The 18,521-nt window shown below is 38.1% G+C and overlaps 2 protein-coding genes across 2 annotated transcripts in view; both read right to left on the bottom strand.

The window, feature by feature from the left end:
- The window catches only part of LOC121671612 (macrophage mannose receptor 1-like), a 33,724-nt gene extending 24,822 nt beyond the window's left edge, over nucleotides 1-8,902 (bottom strand). Inside the window, 9 exon segments of the mRNA XM_042043599.1 lie at nucleotides 22-135; nucleotides 1,272-1,426; nucleotides 2,315-2,497; nucleotides 3,648-3,794; nucleotides 4,904-5,017; nucleotides 5,936-6,097; nucleotides 7,265-7,287; nucleotides 7,289-7,436; nucleotides 8,656-8,902. Coding sequence (XP_041899533.1) covers nucleotides 22-135; nucleotides 1,272-1,426; nucleotides 2,315-2,497; nucleotides 3,648-3,794; nucleotides 4,904-5,017; nucleotides 5,936-6,097; nucleotides 7,265-7,287; nucleotides 7,289-7,436; nucleotides 8,656-8,716 — 1,107 coding nt within the window. The 5' untranslated portion in view covers nucleotides 8,717-8,902.
- A 2,005-nt stretch (nucleotides 8,903-10,907) lies between these two features.
- Nucleotides 10,908-18,521, bottom strand: part of LOC121671335 (macrophage mannose receptor 1-like) — a 48,932-nt gene continuing 41,318 nt past the window's right edge. The window contains 7 exon segments of the mRNA XM_042042797.1: nucleotides 10,908-11,865; nucleotides 12,500-12,532; nucleotides 14,551-14,712; nucleotides 14,900-15,016; nucleotides 15,452-15,604; nucleotides 16,674-16,839; nucleotides 17,660-17,892. Of these exon segments, the coding sequence (XP_041898731.1) occupies nucleotides 11,696-11,865; nucleotides 12,500-12,532; nucleotides 14,551-14,712; nucleotides 14,900-15,016; nucleotides 15,452-15,604; nucleotides 16,674-16,839; nucleotides 17,660-17,892 (1,034 nt within the window). The 3' untranslated portion in view covers nucleotides 10,908-11,695.

The following is an 18,521-nucleotide window of genomic DNA, read 5'->3' as shown; positions in this document are numbered from 1 at the left end:
TATTTATGAGAGAGCAGTTACTTTCTGGCAGCCTGGGTCCTCAATTGTCTCTTTTTCAGTGGACTGTGATGAAGGCTTCTTTTTACAGATGTAACCAAGTTGCTTATCGCAAACATCATTTGCCCAGTATCCATCCTAGAATAGCAGGGAGAAGAAACAAATGTCAAAAAAGGGCACTCATAAGCATAACTAGTGTTTTTTCTCTTTCTTCACAAGGCAAACTGGAGATTTACTTTAAAAATTAGAAACATCTGTAATGCTGTTTTGAAATGAAAGAAGGAAAATAACATTTTGAAGTCTTATCATTACTTCCTGCCATAACTTTTAAATGAAAGGGTTTGTAAAGATCCATCTCATTTGGGGCTAATGGATCTGCTTTTGGAGCAGGATTATTTCACTGCACTTCTTGAAAAAAGCTGAATTAACTGAAATAATGCACATCTGATAGGGTTGCAGTAAATCTAACTATTTTATCCATCAAAGAATATGAATATGATTGACTACTTTAAAAAAAAAGAGTTTTCCCTTTCCCACACCCCCTCTCCCCCCCATAAAATCTGGTTTAGTGCCTAATACTGGCAAACATTAACATTATTCTATGACTTAAAAGTTCTCTCAGTAACAGCATGTATTTCATACCATCATTTTCAATTTGTTTCTTTCAAAATTCGTGACACATTTTGTCCGTATATGCGTGTGCATGCACATGCAGGTAAATGTATCAAACAATCACATCTTGTTAGAAAATAAGGTTTGTGAGTCAAGCAGTCAGAAATACTATAGAATTTTACGTTAGTTTTTTGGCAGGCAGATGGCAGGTGAAGAAACATGCCCTAGTGCCAGTTGTCTGCACCTTGATGCCATGTCTCAGTGACATGAGTCCCCTCAGAGGGACATAATTGTCTATCTGATTGGAATATGAGGTGTGCAAATAGCACCTCTGGTACCCACACAGGGTATTAACTAATTCATCCCCATTTCTCTCCCAGAGCTTAAACTTTGCTGAAACCAAGGGAAAGAATTTAATGCAAAATTTATGGATCAAACTTTTCACCAGACAAGGAATTTCAGAAGGGAGTAACTAGAAAAATGCTTCCTCCCTTTCTGATGTCTCCTGACCTCTGAACTTCTCTTGTGATTTATACCAAATTTTGGAGCAAAACTATTTCAAGATAATATAATGAATGATACCTTAATAAGCACACAAGTAAGTGATTTTGGGTTGATGCAGTTATTAATTTGCATTGCTGTAAAATGAGTGCATGTTATACCTGCCCCTTCATAGCGACACAGTCCTCCAGACCGTTTGTGTAGGTGGGATGCCTGCGGTGCCATTTGGTGAATGTCACAGGAGTCCCATCACTCCACTCGAAGTAGAAGTGAGCCTTCACGTCATTCAGACCCAGCCACAGCTCTTCTGTTGGCTCTGAAGCATGACAAGAAATAGATTTAGTTACTGTCCACTGTGCAGTGAACGTTTCTACATGCAGAACAAGCAGGGACTGATAAATTTGGCATGTGGTACACAAGAGGTGGTCTTCACTCTTTTATAAAAATGCTGTTTCCTCTCAGATCTCTACAAGAGATGTGCTGTGGAAAAAACATCAGATTCCACTCAGAAATGCTTATTTTAATGAACATAAGGCTCTTTACAGCTGGCAGAAGATTTTTGCAAACTTCCTGTGATTCAGAACAACAAAATGGTCCTGAGCATGAAGACGTTGAGTGGCTGTGAGTGTCCCACCTCTCAGGAGATCATACTGAGTCCAAGGCATGGAGACGCCTTCCAGTACATTAGAGGACTGGTGTTGGCCCATCAGGTGTGTTCACCAAGGCCAGCATCTGCAACAAGTGTCAGGACCAGTTACCACAGATCCAAGGAGTATCAGAAGTGAAAAGATTGTTTTCTTAGCAGCTATATATATTCTATACATAGCAAGAGATTAGCATCAGCAAGAGGTTTGAACCTCGGCGAGAAGTTTATTTTCTAGATTTGTAGCTCAGTTCTAAAGCCTTGAACATAGAATATAGGTGCCAAAAGTGCAATCATTAGACATCTTTATGTGTCTCTGGAAAGAATACAATATCTTTGTTTTCTTCTCCTCCTTTATAATGTTTCACAATGTGCATTATTTCTTGATAAACATAGGTATTGTTCTGTATTTATGTAACAGCAACAACGTAAAATAGTGTGGTAAGCTGGATTCAGTCTTTCACTTGTGATATGTCAGAGAAAGCATTAATATTTAATTTGAAATTCAGCTTTTATGTCACCAATGGAGCAAACACAATACAGGCCTACATATATACTCACTGTAATCAAGCTGTGACACCAGAAAGCTGTATTCAGCAATGTTGTGAACGCTTGCCAAATCTCCATCTTGCTTTTTACATGAGGACATAGCATCTTCCCATGTTTTGGGGTCCCGGTGAATGCTGTAGCAGTGACCTGCGTATGGCCACCAGCCATCTGTGCACTGAACAGGCCTCAATTCCCCTAAATTCAGAACACAATTTTTCAGAGCAAGAGGAAAATAAAGGACACTAGGATGAGGTCTCTTGAGTACTCTTTACAAAAATGGGACAATATGAATAAACATAAAGCTGTAATTGGCAATGCAAAACACATTCAAATTAAAAGCAAATATCATTAAGGCACAATATGTACGCTAAATATGTAAATAGAATGAAGTATTCTTAAACAGACAACCACTTTAACCACAATTTGTCAGAAATGCAATTTGAAAAAATGATCTGTGAGGAAAGAGGGACCAAAGCTGACATCAGCCTCTCCTCTCTTTATTCCCCACAGCCACTTGATCTTGTGCTGCCAGTGGTGGCTCACATTGGGCTCTGCTTGCTGGTCTATGGTTTCTTGCAAACAAACATTTTTCAGGTATGGAAAAGCATGAAGCAATTCTTTGATAACTGCAGGTCAGTAAACCTTGCAAATTAGTGGAGACTTTGTATATTTTCTCAGTAGCTTTTTTATAACTTGAATTCTTAAAAATGTACCTTAATCTTGCTTTAAAAATAGAAACCTGCATTTATTTTTAAGGCTAATAATGAAATAAAGATTCTCTGAAATTATTTCTCTACTTCCTTTATTTTGACTCATTCTTTAAAAGTAGCTTTTACAATATTCCCGTGTGACAGTCTCCAGTGGATTTCTATTGCATGGGGCATGTTCAGAGCCATGCTGGTGTGTTGGGATGGCCCACGGATGCAACAAGGTCTGTTTCAGTGTTGTTGCTGCTCCTGCTCTGCTCATATGAAGCCAATGCATTGCAAACTGCGGACATCAGAGGAGGATTTTTTTTCATGAATATACAACTAACTGCAATTATTCATTTGGAGAAAATGTGAATATTTCTACCTCATTTATGCAAGTATGTCTTTTGGCACTGGTTACCATGACAGAGCAGCTACTATCTGTCTTCCAAGATTGAATGATAGAGTGATGGAACAAAATAATATGAATGTTTAATACACAAAGGGAGGAAAAGGGCAGGATATAAAAGTTTGTGTGTCATGTATAGTTGTATTTTTCAAAGGTTTCTAACATCTTGGTTGAAAAATAATGTTGCATACAAGTTCCTCTGTCTAGAAGTCAGATAAAAACCTTTCTTTTTATTTGACTAACCTACCTTTGGGCATAATGTCAGGTTTTGAACTGATGATTATCTTTTTACAAATGTAGCCTAGTCTCTGGTTGCATGCTTGGTTTTCCCATTTAGCATTCTTTCTGGGATTCAACACTCCACAGATTTTCCCGGGGAGTAGGAAAGGACTTCCTTTAAGTAAGAGAGAAAATAGAATTTCACAGCAAGAAATTACTAAAAAATATTAACATAAACATCCTATTACCAGTGGAAACATCTGATTTTTGATTCCTTGAATGATTAATGGGAAGAAGCCCTCCCCTACAGGATAACTGCCTTGTAATTTATAGGAGCTACCTTTAGTCAATGCACTGAGAGAGATATAATTACCCTCCATTGACTTTATTATCAGGATAGTACTGGGAAATACCTAATTCTTTTCCTGACATCCTGGTTCTCACAGGAAGAACAGCTGAAACTGGACTTTTATCTTGTGTCAAAAACTTCCAAACTTTAGAATATTGAGTTTCAAATTATATTATCCTTCCAGTATATTTCAAAAGTTTCACAGTTCTACTTTCCTATGAAATAGCTTTTTTCTTTTCTGTTGCAGTGTGTACAAACCTCTGTAAGCAGCAATGAAAATTTCCTGATACAGAATTTTTGAAAACTTAGAGGTGAGTTTAATTATTCCTTTGACACCTTGTAACTTTTCCAAATCAGGAGAAAGCTTGGAATACTCATGGCAAAAAGCAAACACAGAACCAAAAAAAACCCCCAAGCAGCAAAGAGAAGAGCTCTCTATGTATGAGAAACACCACAAACCTACCCCATCTCTCTTCCTCGAGTGGCCCGGTGCAATTTTGCACACACTGTTGAGGAATTATAAGCTGGTTCTCTAAGCTTCTCAATAGCATTTAGAACTTCTCCAAAAAACATAGTGCTATTATTTGCTAAATATTTTGCTACTTTTGGAAGATTTTACTTATATTCACACTCGTGGACAACATGTTATGGAAAATTCTGATCTTTGATGTGTAGGGTTATGTATCACTCCAAATAACACTCTGTTTTCATAAACAAGCTCTCTGTTTAGATAAGAAAATAGAATAATATGGGGTATCTGATATCCCCTGTGAACTTTGTAATTTGAAAGTGTTAGTCTTAAAACAGGGATCTAGATCTTCAGCTGTTGTAAATCAGAATGGGCTTTCCTGAAATAAAATTAGCTAGTGCAGTTTTTGTTAGTTGGTGTCTTATCAGAATTCATTCAAAGATTACAAAATAGATACAGCTCTTACCTGGAGCCCAGTTTAAATATCTGAAAGGGCTGCCCCCAGCCCATTGCCATCCACTGTTGAAATTCAAAGCATTCAGTCCAATCCAGAAGGCAAAACCAAAATTTTTAATTAGCTCTGAATTAGAAACAAAAAAACCAAACCCTCAGTTGTCTCTCTCTTATTCATAGTAAGATCATCTAAAAGAAATTAAGCGTAAAGTAAGAAATTCATATTTCTTAGTTTAAACCAACCCCAAACTAGTACTTTCTCCATTACTGAGATGCACTGATTACAAAGAGTAAAATTTTTAAATGAATCTGTATTGATTTAGCAAAGATCTTAGTAGGGCAAATTAACATCTTACTTCACTTACATAAATAAGAGTTTATTTTTTCTCACTTACTTTCATTAGAACATAAGAGATCTAAAAAAACCCTGTTTTTCATTGAGTAATTTTGCCAAAAGTTTTCTGTAACAGCTTTCATGGAGTAAAGCAAAAGGATAATGTGTCAATAAGTTTTTTCCAGCTCTTTTTCTATGTGAGTTCTTTCTAAACCTCCTTTACACTATTCATAATGAAACAGATACCATCTGTACCTGAAATTCACTGGAGTTATTTGTAATTTATCTGTGCAAATGTGTCCATATTGGGGCCAATCTAACCATCATCATGTGTTCTCCTGAAAAGATTAATAATCCTTGAAACACGGTGGAAAAAGGTAAATTTGAGGACCAGCCCATAGCCCTGGTCAGGAGTGAGTGCCCTTGCACAGAGGTGAGCAGAGGAAACCCACCCCCTGGGACAGACTGCAGGAGCTGCAGGAGCTCCCATCTGGAGCACAATGCTGTCATGGGGACATTTCACTCCCAAAGAGGTCTGTGGCCAATCATTCATAAAAAACCCCAGGTAGTGGAAAGGCAGTTCAGACCATCCCCCTTTTGGTGGCTGCTGAACCACTCCAGCAGCCCTGCCTTCTTTCTTTGCTGAGGCAGATGACAAGGCAGCCAACTTCATCACAGCATATTTTAAGGTCTTCTTCTCTATCCTTTTACCTCTGATATATGCTTGCTCCTGAGACTCTGTAATGCTTAGTAGTTCTGCATTTTGCTGCTGACAGCTTTTCCTTGCTTGGTGCCATGTTAGAGCTGATTCTGAGTTTATCTGATAGCGAATGCCGGTTGAAACATCTTTTGTCCAAAACCTTTCTGTGTCATCTGGAAGAAGTGACATAGAGCACTGTTCTAGTGGACTCACATACACCAACTGTAACAAAATAAAGTGTGTAATAATGCAAGTTCTCTGAAGATGCACCCTATTAGCTGTCAGAATCAGAGAAAAATAAAATCAATCTGGGCATCAATTTACAAAAATATGTAATTTTTTTTATAAACATTATTTTAAATGTCTGTGATTTTAGAAAGGATTTAATTGTTTCCCAATACTTGCTTTTGAATTTTCTCATACTAAAAATGCAATTCTAGGTAAACCAGACATATCTATTGATTGAAAAGAAGAGATTCCAGTGTAAAGCAAGTGTGTAGGTGAACTATGACCCTGGAGGCTCTTCATGCCTGATGGACAGGAACTCCCTCTTAGGTCACTGTCAAGAGAAACAATTTTTCCAAAAATGGCAGAACCTGGCCCTTGACAGCTTGAGAAACAATAAAAGAAGTCTGTGTAGCACCAATATATAGCTCAGCTGCTGTTTTTGCAGAGCAACTCAGAAAACCTAGTGAAACTGCTGTGTTATTGGGAAGGCCACTGGTGATACCAATGTTTGCCTCCTGAAGTGGAGGGATCCAAACATAAGTTCAGTGCAGAAGATACCACAAAGGTGGGAGAGTAGAATAATTTTTGCAGCAGCATTTTTTGTGTAGGCTGGCCATAGGAAACTAGAATAAGATAGAAAATTAAAGGGAAAAAACTAGAAAATAGAAGTTTAGGTGAGGATTGACTGTAGGGAACGCCCAAAGAATGAAGAGAAATAGGAATTTTTTGAAAAGAGGGTGAAAGTCTAAATAATAAGAGAGATGTCTAAATTCATGCTGTTCATGCCATGCACTTAAATCCCATAAAATGAGGTATGAAAGAGCATCTTCACCCCTCTGGTTCACAAAGAGAAACAGTCACCTCCAGCAGTTGGGTCAGAACATGTCTGGGCTGAACCAGGAACCTGATGGCACCTCTTGCTCTCCATTCTATACAGAGAGAGCTCTCAGCCATTGGGACAATGTTCAGTCAGGTGATTTTCATTTGGGCTGCTCTAACAAGGTCAGTCATGCAAGTGTGCAGCTGGTAGCTCGTAAAGAACCTGGTAGCTCAAGAGATGGTTTGCTCAACAGGATTTCATAACAAGTTAATAAATAAAATGCAGGACTTACTTGTTAGTGGGCAAAATCCATAGTTTATCGGCATCAAAATCTGCAGTTGTCGCACACCAGAGCCAGCCATCTGACCTGCCAGCATCTGTGCACTCATTGTACTGCTTATCTTTGTATTTGAAAGGGAATACACAAGGCTGTCCATTGGCATTTCCTCGTAATGTAAAAGTAACTAGGGGGAAAAAAATGTTAAGAGGACATGAAAATAATAATAAAAATCATAAATCTCACTTTCTAGTAATGGATCCGTCTATCATATATTTGTTTATCTAAATTGAGAACTCAATCTTTTAAAATTAATTTTTATTATAATTTCCTCCCTGGTGTAGCTAGAGATTTTAAATAAAATTTTTTAGTAAAATGAGAAGTTTAAATACTGTGGTTAGAATTTGATATATATACACTGTAGGCAAGTCAAATTCTGTGATGAACGGTTAGTGATACATTGTGGTTCCTGAAGAGAGAAAAGCTACAAGTAGAACTGAAACACAGTGAGTTCACTGCATTGTTCACAGCTAAATAGGTTTGCTTTATTTGCTTGATCACTTTATCCATTACCACTTTTCACCACATCTATTCCTTAACTGTTGAAACAAAAAGGCTAGCTGACCAGAGAGAATACAGACCAGGCTGTCACGAGGATATTTACACAGTACAAATTTTAGGTTTCAGTTGCACATTTCTTGGCCTGGAGTGATCTTGCAGATTCATCCTGAACTTAGATTCTTTTAAGGTTAGCAATTTTCCATGTTTTTAAACTATCAAAGTATAATGGGAATGTTCTTTTATCCTGAAATTTCTGATATAGGCTCTCAATCTCACATTCATGCAAACTCGTTCCTCCACTTAGTTCTCCACACATTACTGCCTTAGCATTTCTCTCTATAGCTATACCCAATGACTGATATAAATCTTCAGATTGGAACTGTTCTTCTAATTTGGTGAGGCTGGAGGGGAGGAGCCAGTTCTTTGTTCTCATACCTCATGTCGTGGGGCAGAAAGAGAAACTTGCACAGCTATCATGAAAACATGTAAATCCCTTGACTGATCACTGCACCATGGGTGTGAAGAGGAGGGTAAAAGGAAAGAGGTCCATGCTTTCTCGTCTTTCATTTCCCTCCCACACAGTGCCATCTGATATAATATTTCCACGGAAAGCAATTCCAGTTTAAAGATCCTGCTCTTATTACCTCCATTTTCCCAACATCCCTACACATCCCCTCTTTTATTCTGTGACTCAAGAACTGTCAGTGTACCTAACATACTCTTTAGATCATGTATCAAATCTGATAAAAAATACAAAATGATCAGTCTATGCATTAAAACTGTAAAGCTGCCCAAGGTAAAGCATTTTCATACCTAGTTTAATACAAAACCAACAGGAAACTTACCTGATGACTGTAGTGAACATTGCACGAGGGAAAGGAAAACTAGAAACCTGGAGAAGCTCATTGCAAATGTAACTTGTTCCTCATTCTTCTATGAAAAGTTGGACTAGAAGATTGGCAATATATAAAAATCCTTCTCTCTCTGGATAGTAATGGGTCCTTCTCTGTGTCAACGGGTTGAGGGATAAAGCTCTGTACTCTAAATAAGGAAATGTCCTGTCACATGGTATTTTGAAATAACTGGAGTGCACACTGTAAACACTACTCTCTTTGAAAAGCAAGTCCCTTCCAAAACTGAAGTCTCCCTCCTTGTAACTAGAGGTGTAACTTTTGTCTTCTCCTGTGACATTGCTAGTATTAATACAGGTTAGTTATTGGGGTGCTACACAGGACAGACCTGGAAGAGCAACTTGAGAACTGGGGACAAGAAACCTGCAGTGACATATCATCAACTAAAACCCTCAGTTTTAACCCTTACATCTCAGAAACAAAGGGAGGAAAAATCCCAGCACTTCCAATACATTGCAACAATGTCACAGCACTGTGTATCTAGAAGAAAGAGAGCAAACTTTACAGGATGTGCAGGTTTTGGTGCATTATGAGTTCTTGCTCACTTTGAGGCAAATTTAGCATTGTCACATTGGTTTATTTGATCCCAGTTTGGGGCTGGGCTGTTCATAATTGCTTGTCAAAATCTGAAAAAAGTGAAGATGTTCAACACTGTAGGCTAGTGGTAAGCTTCCCTGTAACAGAAAGGAAACTTTTGCCTGGAATACTTTAATCAAGCAAAAGGATGTGTTTATCTATCTGAGAAATTCCTAATGAGGCTGTTTCAGGACAAAGCCAAACACAAGCTAAATTGGAAAAGCTCCTTTAAATGTGTTATCAAAGTGCTCATCTGAAGACTTGTATTTGCATGGAACTCTTGTAAAAATATGCTGCAAAGCCATAGTGGCAACAGTCCTGCTGTTCCTTCTGTTTATTTACATCAGTGAAATTAAAAGAAGTTGTGATAGCAAAATTGAAAAAATCAAGAAGTGAAATAGCTAGTAGTGAGATATATATAGAAGCTGAACAGTAGATGTCATAGGAGGAGCAACTATCATTGCTTTTATTTTTAAAAGTGTTGTGGAAAATTATTGCAAGAACCAGGCAAACTTGTTGACTTGGCTGTAGAAAATAGTAAGAGAGAAAAACATTTTCTGAAGAAAAACATCTGGATTACAGCAAAAGTAGGAATTGAAAGAATTGTTTAATAGTAACTATTCTATTTGCAGGTCACATGAAGGGAGGGCTTAGTTTGAGCAAGGCTTGCAAGAATAGCTCTAAGTCATAGAGCTGAATGGTGCTACAGGCACCAATGTGGTGAGGCACAAATAGAAGCTGAGTTTCCTGAGTGAAAACGTATTTCAGATACAACTAAAATAACAAAATTAAATCACTCTGACGTAGGAAATCCCAAGGGAAAATACCTGGAGGACACAGTTCCTGCCCAGTTCTCTCATTTGCCTCACAAAGTGGCAGCCTGGATCTGGTTCAAACTGGGCTTTTTTCCCCCTCTCCTGTAAATGGATGCTTCTGAGGATTCTTCCAGGGCTACAGTGATGGGGAAAGATTAGTGCAGACACTGGCATAGGCTGAAAGAGGAATTGAGTGCTTCAGAGCCCTTTCACATGACCAACCAGCTTCATGCTGGTTGCAAACCTTTTGGGGTCAGTATCCTGTGTGCTGCATAGCACCTTGTGCAATAACTTGTTCTCAGCAGTGTCCTACACTCTTGCTTGTATTTACAGCAAGAAAACTGTTGTTCAGTGCCTAGGAAGGAAACGTCATTAATTGGGTTTTTTCTTTTATTTTTCCAACTTTCCAGCTTGCTCAATAGACTCAGTGCAGCTGGGGGAGGCAGGTTGGTTCCTGGGGATATCTGCTAAGCACTATGTCTCATAAAGTGTTTAGTATCTTAACTGTATTTACAGATCACTTAAAAGCTATTTTGTAGTGCTTTCTACTGTTTTTCTGACATCTAAAGCTTAGTTTCTTACAGATTTCTAGTACAGAACCATCTGCTGCATTCCTTAGTTTTCAGTTCCTTTTTCCTGCATTTAAAAATGGGAAGTTGGTGCTTATTCAAGCTGAATTCAAAGTGGTGAGGAGAGAAGCCCTCCTTGTTATTGACAAAAGAGTTCTTGTGCTGGCAGGAGCACCCCCTTCCCCTTCCCCCTCACTGGATTCACAGGGAATGATAAAGCTGAAAATTATACTAATAGAAAACCTTTTTTTTATTTCAAAGCATTAACAAAAAGAAGGAAGAATGTAAGGGTAAGAATATTTTAACTCATGTAAGTGAGTTAACACAGTTAACAGTGTTAACAGTTAACAATCACAGTATTGAATTGAAAAATTATTACAACTTACACCTCGTCTTAATATTCTTTACTGACATGAACTGTGTTTTCCATGGCAGAAAATGAACATGACAATGTTTTCTATCCCAAAGTTTTCTGATAAGAACATGAAGCAGTTTTATAAGTGTGATAGGATATAGCCATAAGGAGCAATGAAAGTGCTGGTCTGATGCAGTGAAGTTTGTGGGGTGAAATGAGCTCAATTTTGCAACAGAGTTAGACAGGTTCTAATTTTTGAGGTTTTTTAGTGTCCGCAAAGTCACAGCAATGCAGTTCTAAATGGCATTCATGCTTTATTGGACATTCCTTCTCACTAGTTGACTTTTATAGTCCTTTTTCAGTACACGTAATTGTTTTTGACAAGTGTTTTGCACTACTGTCCTTGCTAAAGCACTTGAGAACATCTTAACCATTACAAAATTATAACATCAAACCATAATTCTAATTTTGTAAAATATGTATGATTAAAAAAAAATCAGCTGGTGCAAAAAGATGAAAGCTATTTAAGTTTACACTAGATCTCATTTAAGATCTCACTAGGGACTTTTAACAGATACATGCTTTAATTTCAGCAAGTAACTTGCTGCTCCAAGTAACATGCCACAGGACCCATTCTCACCAACTCTTCAGTCACCACATCATTTTAATAGTGTTTCATTGCCAGAATCTGTTGAGAGCTGGTTTTGTCTTTTTCTTCTGTAGAAATAGGCTGCCATGCCAGCTCCAAAAACAGTTAACACAGCCAAGAAAATGAGTGGCCAAACAGAGACATGAACAGGTGGATGAGTCTCTTCATTCTTTTCCTTGCCTGAAATGAATCCATATAACTGTGAGAAACCGTAGTAGTTTTTATTTCCACATACAACATAAAAACATGAGGAAGATGTTCTCTCCTGCCTGAACTTGAAGGCTGTAAACTGAGCCCTGAATTTTTGCTAAGCAGTAGTCAGGTCTCTGTTCCTGAAGCTAACATGGTTTTAGTGGATCTGGATTACAGTGACATACAACGCACGTGGTGGATGCTTGTAAGAATTTAATGAAAAAGTATGCTTTAGATGCCTATGGGATGCTAATTATTGGAAATTGGTTTTACAATATTTTTATTTTACATTATTTACAATAATATCTTTGGAAGAAACTTTCATATCCATCTACATAGTTTCCAACAGCCTAGTTGAAGCACTCTGTAGCTGTTCTCAAAGTTCTTCTCAACTCTGGTCAGTGCTGAGCTGGTCAGCTCAGGGTTAGCCCTGCAGCAGTCCTGTTGGCCAAGAACACGGGAGTGCTCTTGTGCATGGGGAAGGCACCTTGGGGTTACCCCCAGTGATTGATAACCGTGCAACCCTCAGCAGGACTTGTCTAAAAGAGAGTGGTTTGGGAAAACTCATTTTAAGTTCGTCCTCTATTTAGATTTCTCCCAAGTTTCTTGTGAAAGTTCTTACCTTTTTGCTTTATATGGCTCCCATTCTGCTCAACTTCAGTGAATATCAGAGAGAAATGATATGACACTTCATTAGAATCCATACATTTGACTGTTTTGCAAAAATAGTACAGGAACAAAACCCCCTGAAGTTTTACCGTTGCATTAGTAACATATATGTCTGCTATAAAAGGCAACAAATTGAGGTAAAAAATACATTGCTAAGCTTTTATTTTCCTACTTAACCTTATCCACTTCTGAAATTTTATATTGTTTTTATATTTACAACATTAAAATACTGACTCTTTTCTGTGTTCATTCAAAATACCTTTTCACATTTTTCCTGAAATATTAATTTTAATTTATTAAGAACATGATGTACCACTCTGGAGATTAGTTTTACATGGCCTATTTTGGGAAGATCTGCATGTCTAGCTGTTACAAAATTTTTGATTCCTAAACGTCTTCCTAAGAAAATGCCTACTGAATCACATGGGTAATCTTCCTATTCTCCTCTGTGTAGGATAGAGACAGAGAAAAATGAAAGACCTTTACAAAATTTTGTTGTTGTTGAAGAAGTGCAAAAAAAAAATTTAGCACTCAGAAATGAAGAATTATACACATAGAATTAAAGATTTCTAAATTATCACGAAAATATTTCCCCTCTTGGCTCTTTTATGTCACAGCTTGCAAACACCCTTGATACCCAGAGCAGAATTTATGAAGGCAAGATATAAAGTGAAAGCAAACAGAATGCAAAATGAATAGGTACAAATCAATAGAAACCCCTACTAAGGCAGGAAATAATTACATATGGGAGCACCTTATGATTCAATGGATGGACTTTAGAGATTCCTTACTATTTCAGTACTATGTAGGATGGAATGTAATTTGGATGTTTTTAATAAATCTTTAATAGGGATTAACTGATTTACTGCTGTGGGTGTGTGCTGATTTCAGCACAGAAATTAACCGTGCATGGGAGATGACTGTTTCTTGGTTGCACTTCAGGGCTATTTTCTAATTAAAGACTACTTGGAAAATGAGTAAATGCTAACTCCAAATTTTCAGTTATTTTTTCACCACCTATCATGTCTTGAGATGCCTTTAGCATTGAAATCAAGTTATTTTAACTTGTCATTCAAATAATAGAATCTTAAAACTAGCTATGCAGACAGCCTTTACTTTTTTGAGGTTTTCAACATAGGACAGAGATGCTCCCCATGATTTACTGGGAACAACGCACAATGCAAAAGCTGGAAAATTAAATCTGATCTCACAGCTACTACAGCAGAAAGTGCAAAGGTTTAACGATGACTACCTACCATTTTTTTAGATAAGATTGATTTTTAATATCTAAGTTAGAAGAATGAAATGATAGTGCTTTCTTTCAGACAATTTCCTTTGTATCTCCACTTGGAAATACTTCATGTAGTGTTTTACCTCTGAAGCATTAGTCTGGTATTTACAGTATTGCGTGAAATTTTCCAGAAATGCTGGTAAGACAGCTTCTCTAGTGACTTGAGGTTTTCATTTAGAAGGGAAGTGTTCTTCATATTATTATTGCAATACAGGTGATCTTTTAGAATCCCTGAGGCATTACTGACTTATAGGTTGCTGAATCAGGGTCAATATGAAGCCAGTTTGAGATGTTGGGAAGTCATATAATTTTTGAGAATAACAAGCTGGAAGAGGAAGATTGATTATTCACATTGATTCCTCCTTGCAAGGGTATAATAACTATCACAATAATTAGTTCTTGGAATAGTCATACCCTTGCACAAGTGTTTGACAGGTGCCGTATCAATGCCTGTGTTAGGTATTCAAAAGTTTCTGGAAGTTTCATTCTCAACCTAGGCTATACAGGATGTTACTGTATTTCCATGTGACTGTAGACAGCGATGTGAAGAGTTTTCAGTCTACAAAAGCAGGCTGAACTACAAATGGTTAGAGAAGTGGGATATGCCAAACAAAACTGCCAGAAATTACTTCCAGACCTGTGGTGAAGGGATGTAAGAGTTACTAGCGAACAGATCTGCCCTGTCACTAAGGACTGGCACACTGAGGACTTACCTTTGGGTTTTTTGCAGATAAATCCTTTTTCAGAATAGCAATAGCTTTTGTCCCAATAACCAGATGGTGCAGTTATTTCAACACACTGACGCTCCACACTGAACTCTTTCTCCTCCCAGTTAACAAAGTCCAGGACAGCATTATCTAGCCACAACCACTGGCCTACAGAGCAACTCGCAGAGTAAGAAAAAAAATTAAAATGTACTCCTTAGCTCACCAATTTACTTTAAAAATCTATGGTAAGCCACTTCTCAGCAGGAACCCATGTTTTTTTGTAAAAGTACAGTAATCCTCAATTTTCTCATATTAGCAAAGAATTTTTCCATTAAAATTTGAAAGTAAGACATACCTTCCACATTTTGGTAAAGTCCTATCCAAAAGCCTCCTACTTTATTTCCAAGTGGTTGAATTTTATGGGTCAGAAAGTGAGATTCATCCATGCTTTCTACTGAAACCAAGGTAGCTCCTGAAAGGCATTAATGAGCAAATAACCATAACCTACAGGAGGAACAATTGTAACGACCTCCTCTTTCTAGTCTGTACAAAGAAGAGCTTCTGGCAGTATTAATGCTGCTCTGTTGGTCTCTCCATTGCTGGTTGCAGAAGACAGTGACCTGGAAGTACTTAGAGGCTGTGGCCCCCCACTACTGCCCCCAGGACAGTATCCCAGAAGCCAAGAGCTGATGGGCAACTCCATACACAGGGAAGCTGCAGAACTGAGAGGACAGAACACTGCACAAAGTCACTCTTGTCAGCTTATTTTCATTGTGCCAGCCTTAGAACAGCTTATTAGGTAGAAAAATATTTCTAAATTTTTAAAAAATCAGTATTTTTACATTTTTATGTGAGTTTTGTATAAACCTTGGCACAAATCTTGTTAGTTGATAATGAAGGCTCTCACCTAAGTGAGCACACTCAAGGGAGGCCAGCGCCCAGGTTCTCCCAGCTGATGCTTCAAAGTAGTAGCAGTGATCGTGGTAAGGGATCCAAGCTTGGAGTTCATCTGCTTCAGGACAGTCTCCAGGCAGCTCAGCAGGGTCAGTAGGAGCTATCTCTAAAGAAGCCATATGGTATGAAATTGGTATTGCATTATGAGTTATCTATGATTCTATGTTATGTGTATAAATAGTGTGGGATTTCTCTCACCCAGCTTTATCTATCTGGACATTATTCCCACATTCCCCCAACCCAGAGAGCAGGGAAAGCTAAGCAGTCAAAAGCGTGAAACATCTTATTTCTCAAATCACATTTCTTAGGACAAGGAATCAAATTGCATCCTGCAACATCTAACTAACTGCCTTGAAGTACTGTGAGGAAAGCAAATCCTGAGGGTTGGTACAAATCTCAAATCTGCATTATCACAACACAGAAAGCTGTTGTAGGCTAATGAATCATTAATTCCACAGTCTCATGTTGTCTGGCTGCCCGGTCTCTTCATGTTGTCACTTTTTAGAAAAAAAAGCCATCAATGGAGCATGCCTCTGCCAAATTAGACTCTGTTTCTGATTGTGGGCGCAGCTCCAATTCACTTCGATGGATCTGTGGTTCTTGCACTGCATAAGCAGACCAAATGTTTGCAGCCTTAAAACATACAGGAGGGAAAATAGCACGATTCTACAAAATCTAGATGCAAACATGCCTCTGCATGTATCTGCAAAGAGTTAAAGTATCATTTATATTTCCAAAGCTCTTACAGTTGTAGCTCTAGCAATAGTGGATGGAAGTGAAACTCTTGCCTGTATTTTTGGCTCAGTGACACTCCTCAGTTGACGTCCATACAGTCAGTGCACAATCCCAGCACCGACTTATATTACACACAGACTCATGTGATTTATGGGCGTGTCTTGTAAAGAGTAAGAGATACCTTGAAGATAGAGCTTCATCGCATGGAAACAGTTTTACCATGGAAGCAGTGCAGCCAGATGGATTTGCAGAAGAGCCTTTCCTGTGCCTAAATTCATACATCATCCAATAGCAAACATCCACCTTGTGCAGGGAGGTAGGTGCTACCCTCAAGCATAGGCCTCTGCAGGGGTAGCCCAAGCTAGAGCAAAGTCTCTGGGATTAGGCAGACTCATAGAATTAGGAATGCATCTTTGAAATTGTTACATGCCTTTGCTTACCATCTGATATCATGCAAACTGAAAAGTAGCTTTCATTACAAGATGCTGTTTTCCAAGTACCATCAAGATCGAGGTAAACACAAGCACTGTTCTCCTTTGGTTCCCCTGCTGCCCATTTTGTGTATCTGGTTTTCCAGTTGTTGGTCCATTTGTAATAGCCACCAGTCTGAAAACAAAGAAATTCTGCTAATAGATTTTTAAATTTTTTTTTACATAAAAAGTTCTGTCACATAAATATAAAGTAAATATAATCATATGCCTATTTGATTTCTTCAGAAAAAAAGCCATGTTTTTAAGCCTGTTCTAAGCAGTGTCACTGGGCAATTTGAGTTAACACAAGAGTCACACATGAACAGTGTTCAACACTGCATTGCTTTTCGGAGGGTTTTTCTGAAGTAACAAACTTCTACAACATGGTGAGGAGAAAGTCAGATGAGGCCATCTTAGGTCATTTAGTAAATCCCATATCAAGAGGAGCAATTACAGAGAATTTGTCCCCCCTGCTCTGCTTTATTTAAATTAAAATTGGGAGCTATTTGTGCATAAAGATTACTTGACATTAAGCATTAAACAGCTTAAATCTTGAAATATCTCCCTAATGCTCATAGTAACTTCTATTAATATAATAATAGCTCTAAGTATCCCCCAGTACAGCAGGGCATTTGGCTTTCAGATGGCCAACAGTCACTTCATGACAGCTGTACTTTCTGGCTTGTGACTCTCAGCCTGCAGCTTGACTTCTTTTACTGTTTCCAGTACTTCCTGCTTTCATCTTTTCCTTCTTGCATAACCTTTTCTGTTATTCTTCACTCCATTTGGTGGATGAAAATCCTCAACTGAATCTAGGACCCCTAGATTTTTGTGCATTTACACAGTGAAGCCATACAGAAAAGAGTTGTTCTGCTGTTATAAACTGGCCATCCAGAGGACTGCTGAAACAGGAGAGCTCCCTGGGCACCTGCACCTCCTGTCTATCCAGCACTTACCAGATTGCCATTAAGACCAATCCATACTGGTTTTCCATATGTCAGCATCTGGATCCACAAGAATGAATGGATATAGGCATCTGCAATGCTGGCAAGTTCTGCAGATTTGTCTTGACAATTTTTTCTGGCCTCTTTCCATTGCATTTCAGATGAAATGATTGAATAGCTACTGCCACCATAATGAGTAAAGCCAGAGGCTGGATTTGTGGATGGTACTTCAGGCTGTGAAGGCACTGTGGAGGAAAAACTGAATGCATGAATTTACAACATATTGCTCATCTCTGGTATGGAAGCTATAAAAGATTGGTCAAAAAGGTCCTAGTCAATAAGTCAAAATTTTTTTCTAAGCTCATGAACAAAACAAAACAACAAAAACCAAAACCAAACCAAACAAAAACACAAAAAAACCAAATAAAACTGCCCAAAACCCCAAACCCAAAAAAACCCACCAAAAATAACTTTCAAAACATGGAGCAAGTATGCTAATATAAAAGCTGAGTGAAATCCTGGATGTCCTGAAATAGAGTATACTTGCTATAGAAATGACTGGTCCAGACTAAGACGCTTAAATTGGATATTTCAGATTCTGTGCTATAAATTATTTTACTAAATCCAAATATCTGAGTATACATTTATTTCAGGTAAATGTGGTGGATAGGACTTAGGACAAGTCATTTAAGGCATTAACTGTTGTAATCTGTAGTCTCAACCTGAGACTTTGATACCTGATGTTAATTGATCACCACTTGCTGTTGACTCCAAGCTGTTGACCTGTTAGTAAGGGCTGCCAGAATGCTGCCTGCATGTTTGAGTCAGGCACTGTATATTTCCATCCTTGAGATTGTAAATGTATTCAGAAGAA

Source organism: Corvus kubaryi, unplaced genomic scaffold (assembly GCF_017639235.1).
Source record: "Corvus kubaryi isolate FWS band 111438036 unplaced genomic scaffold, C.kubaryi_AGA036_p1.0 37398, whole genome shotgun sequence".
Lineage (NCBI taxonomy): Eukaryota > Metazoa > Chordata > Aves > Passeriformes > Corvidae > Corvus > Corvus kubaryi.
Note: the sequence above shows the minus strand (reverse complement) of the source record. Positions and strands in the feature narration are given on the sequence as shown.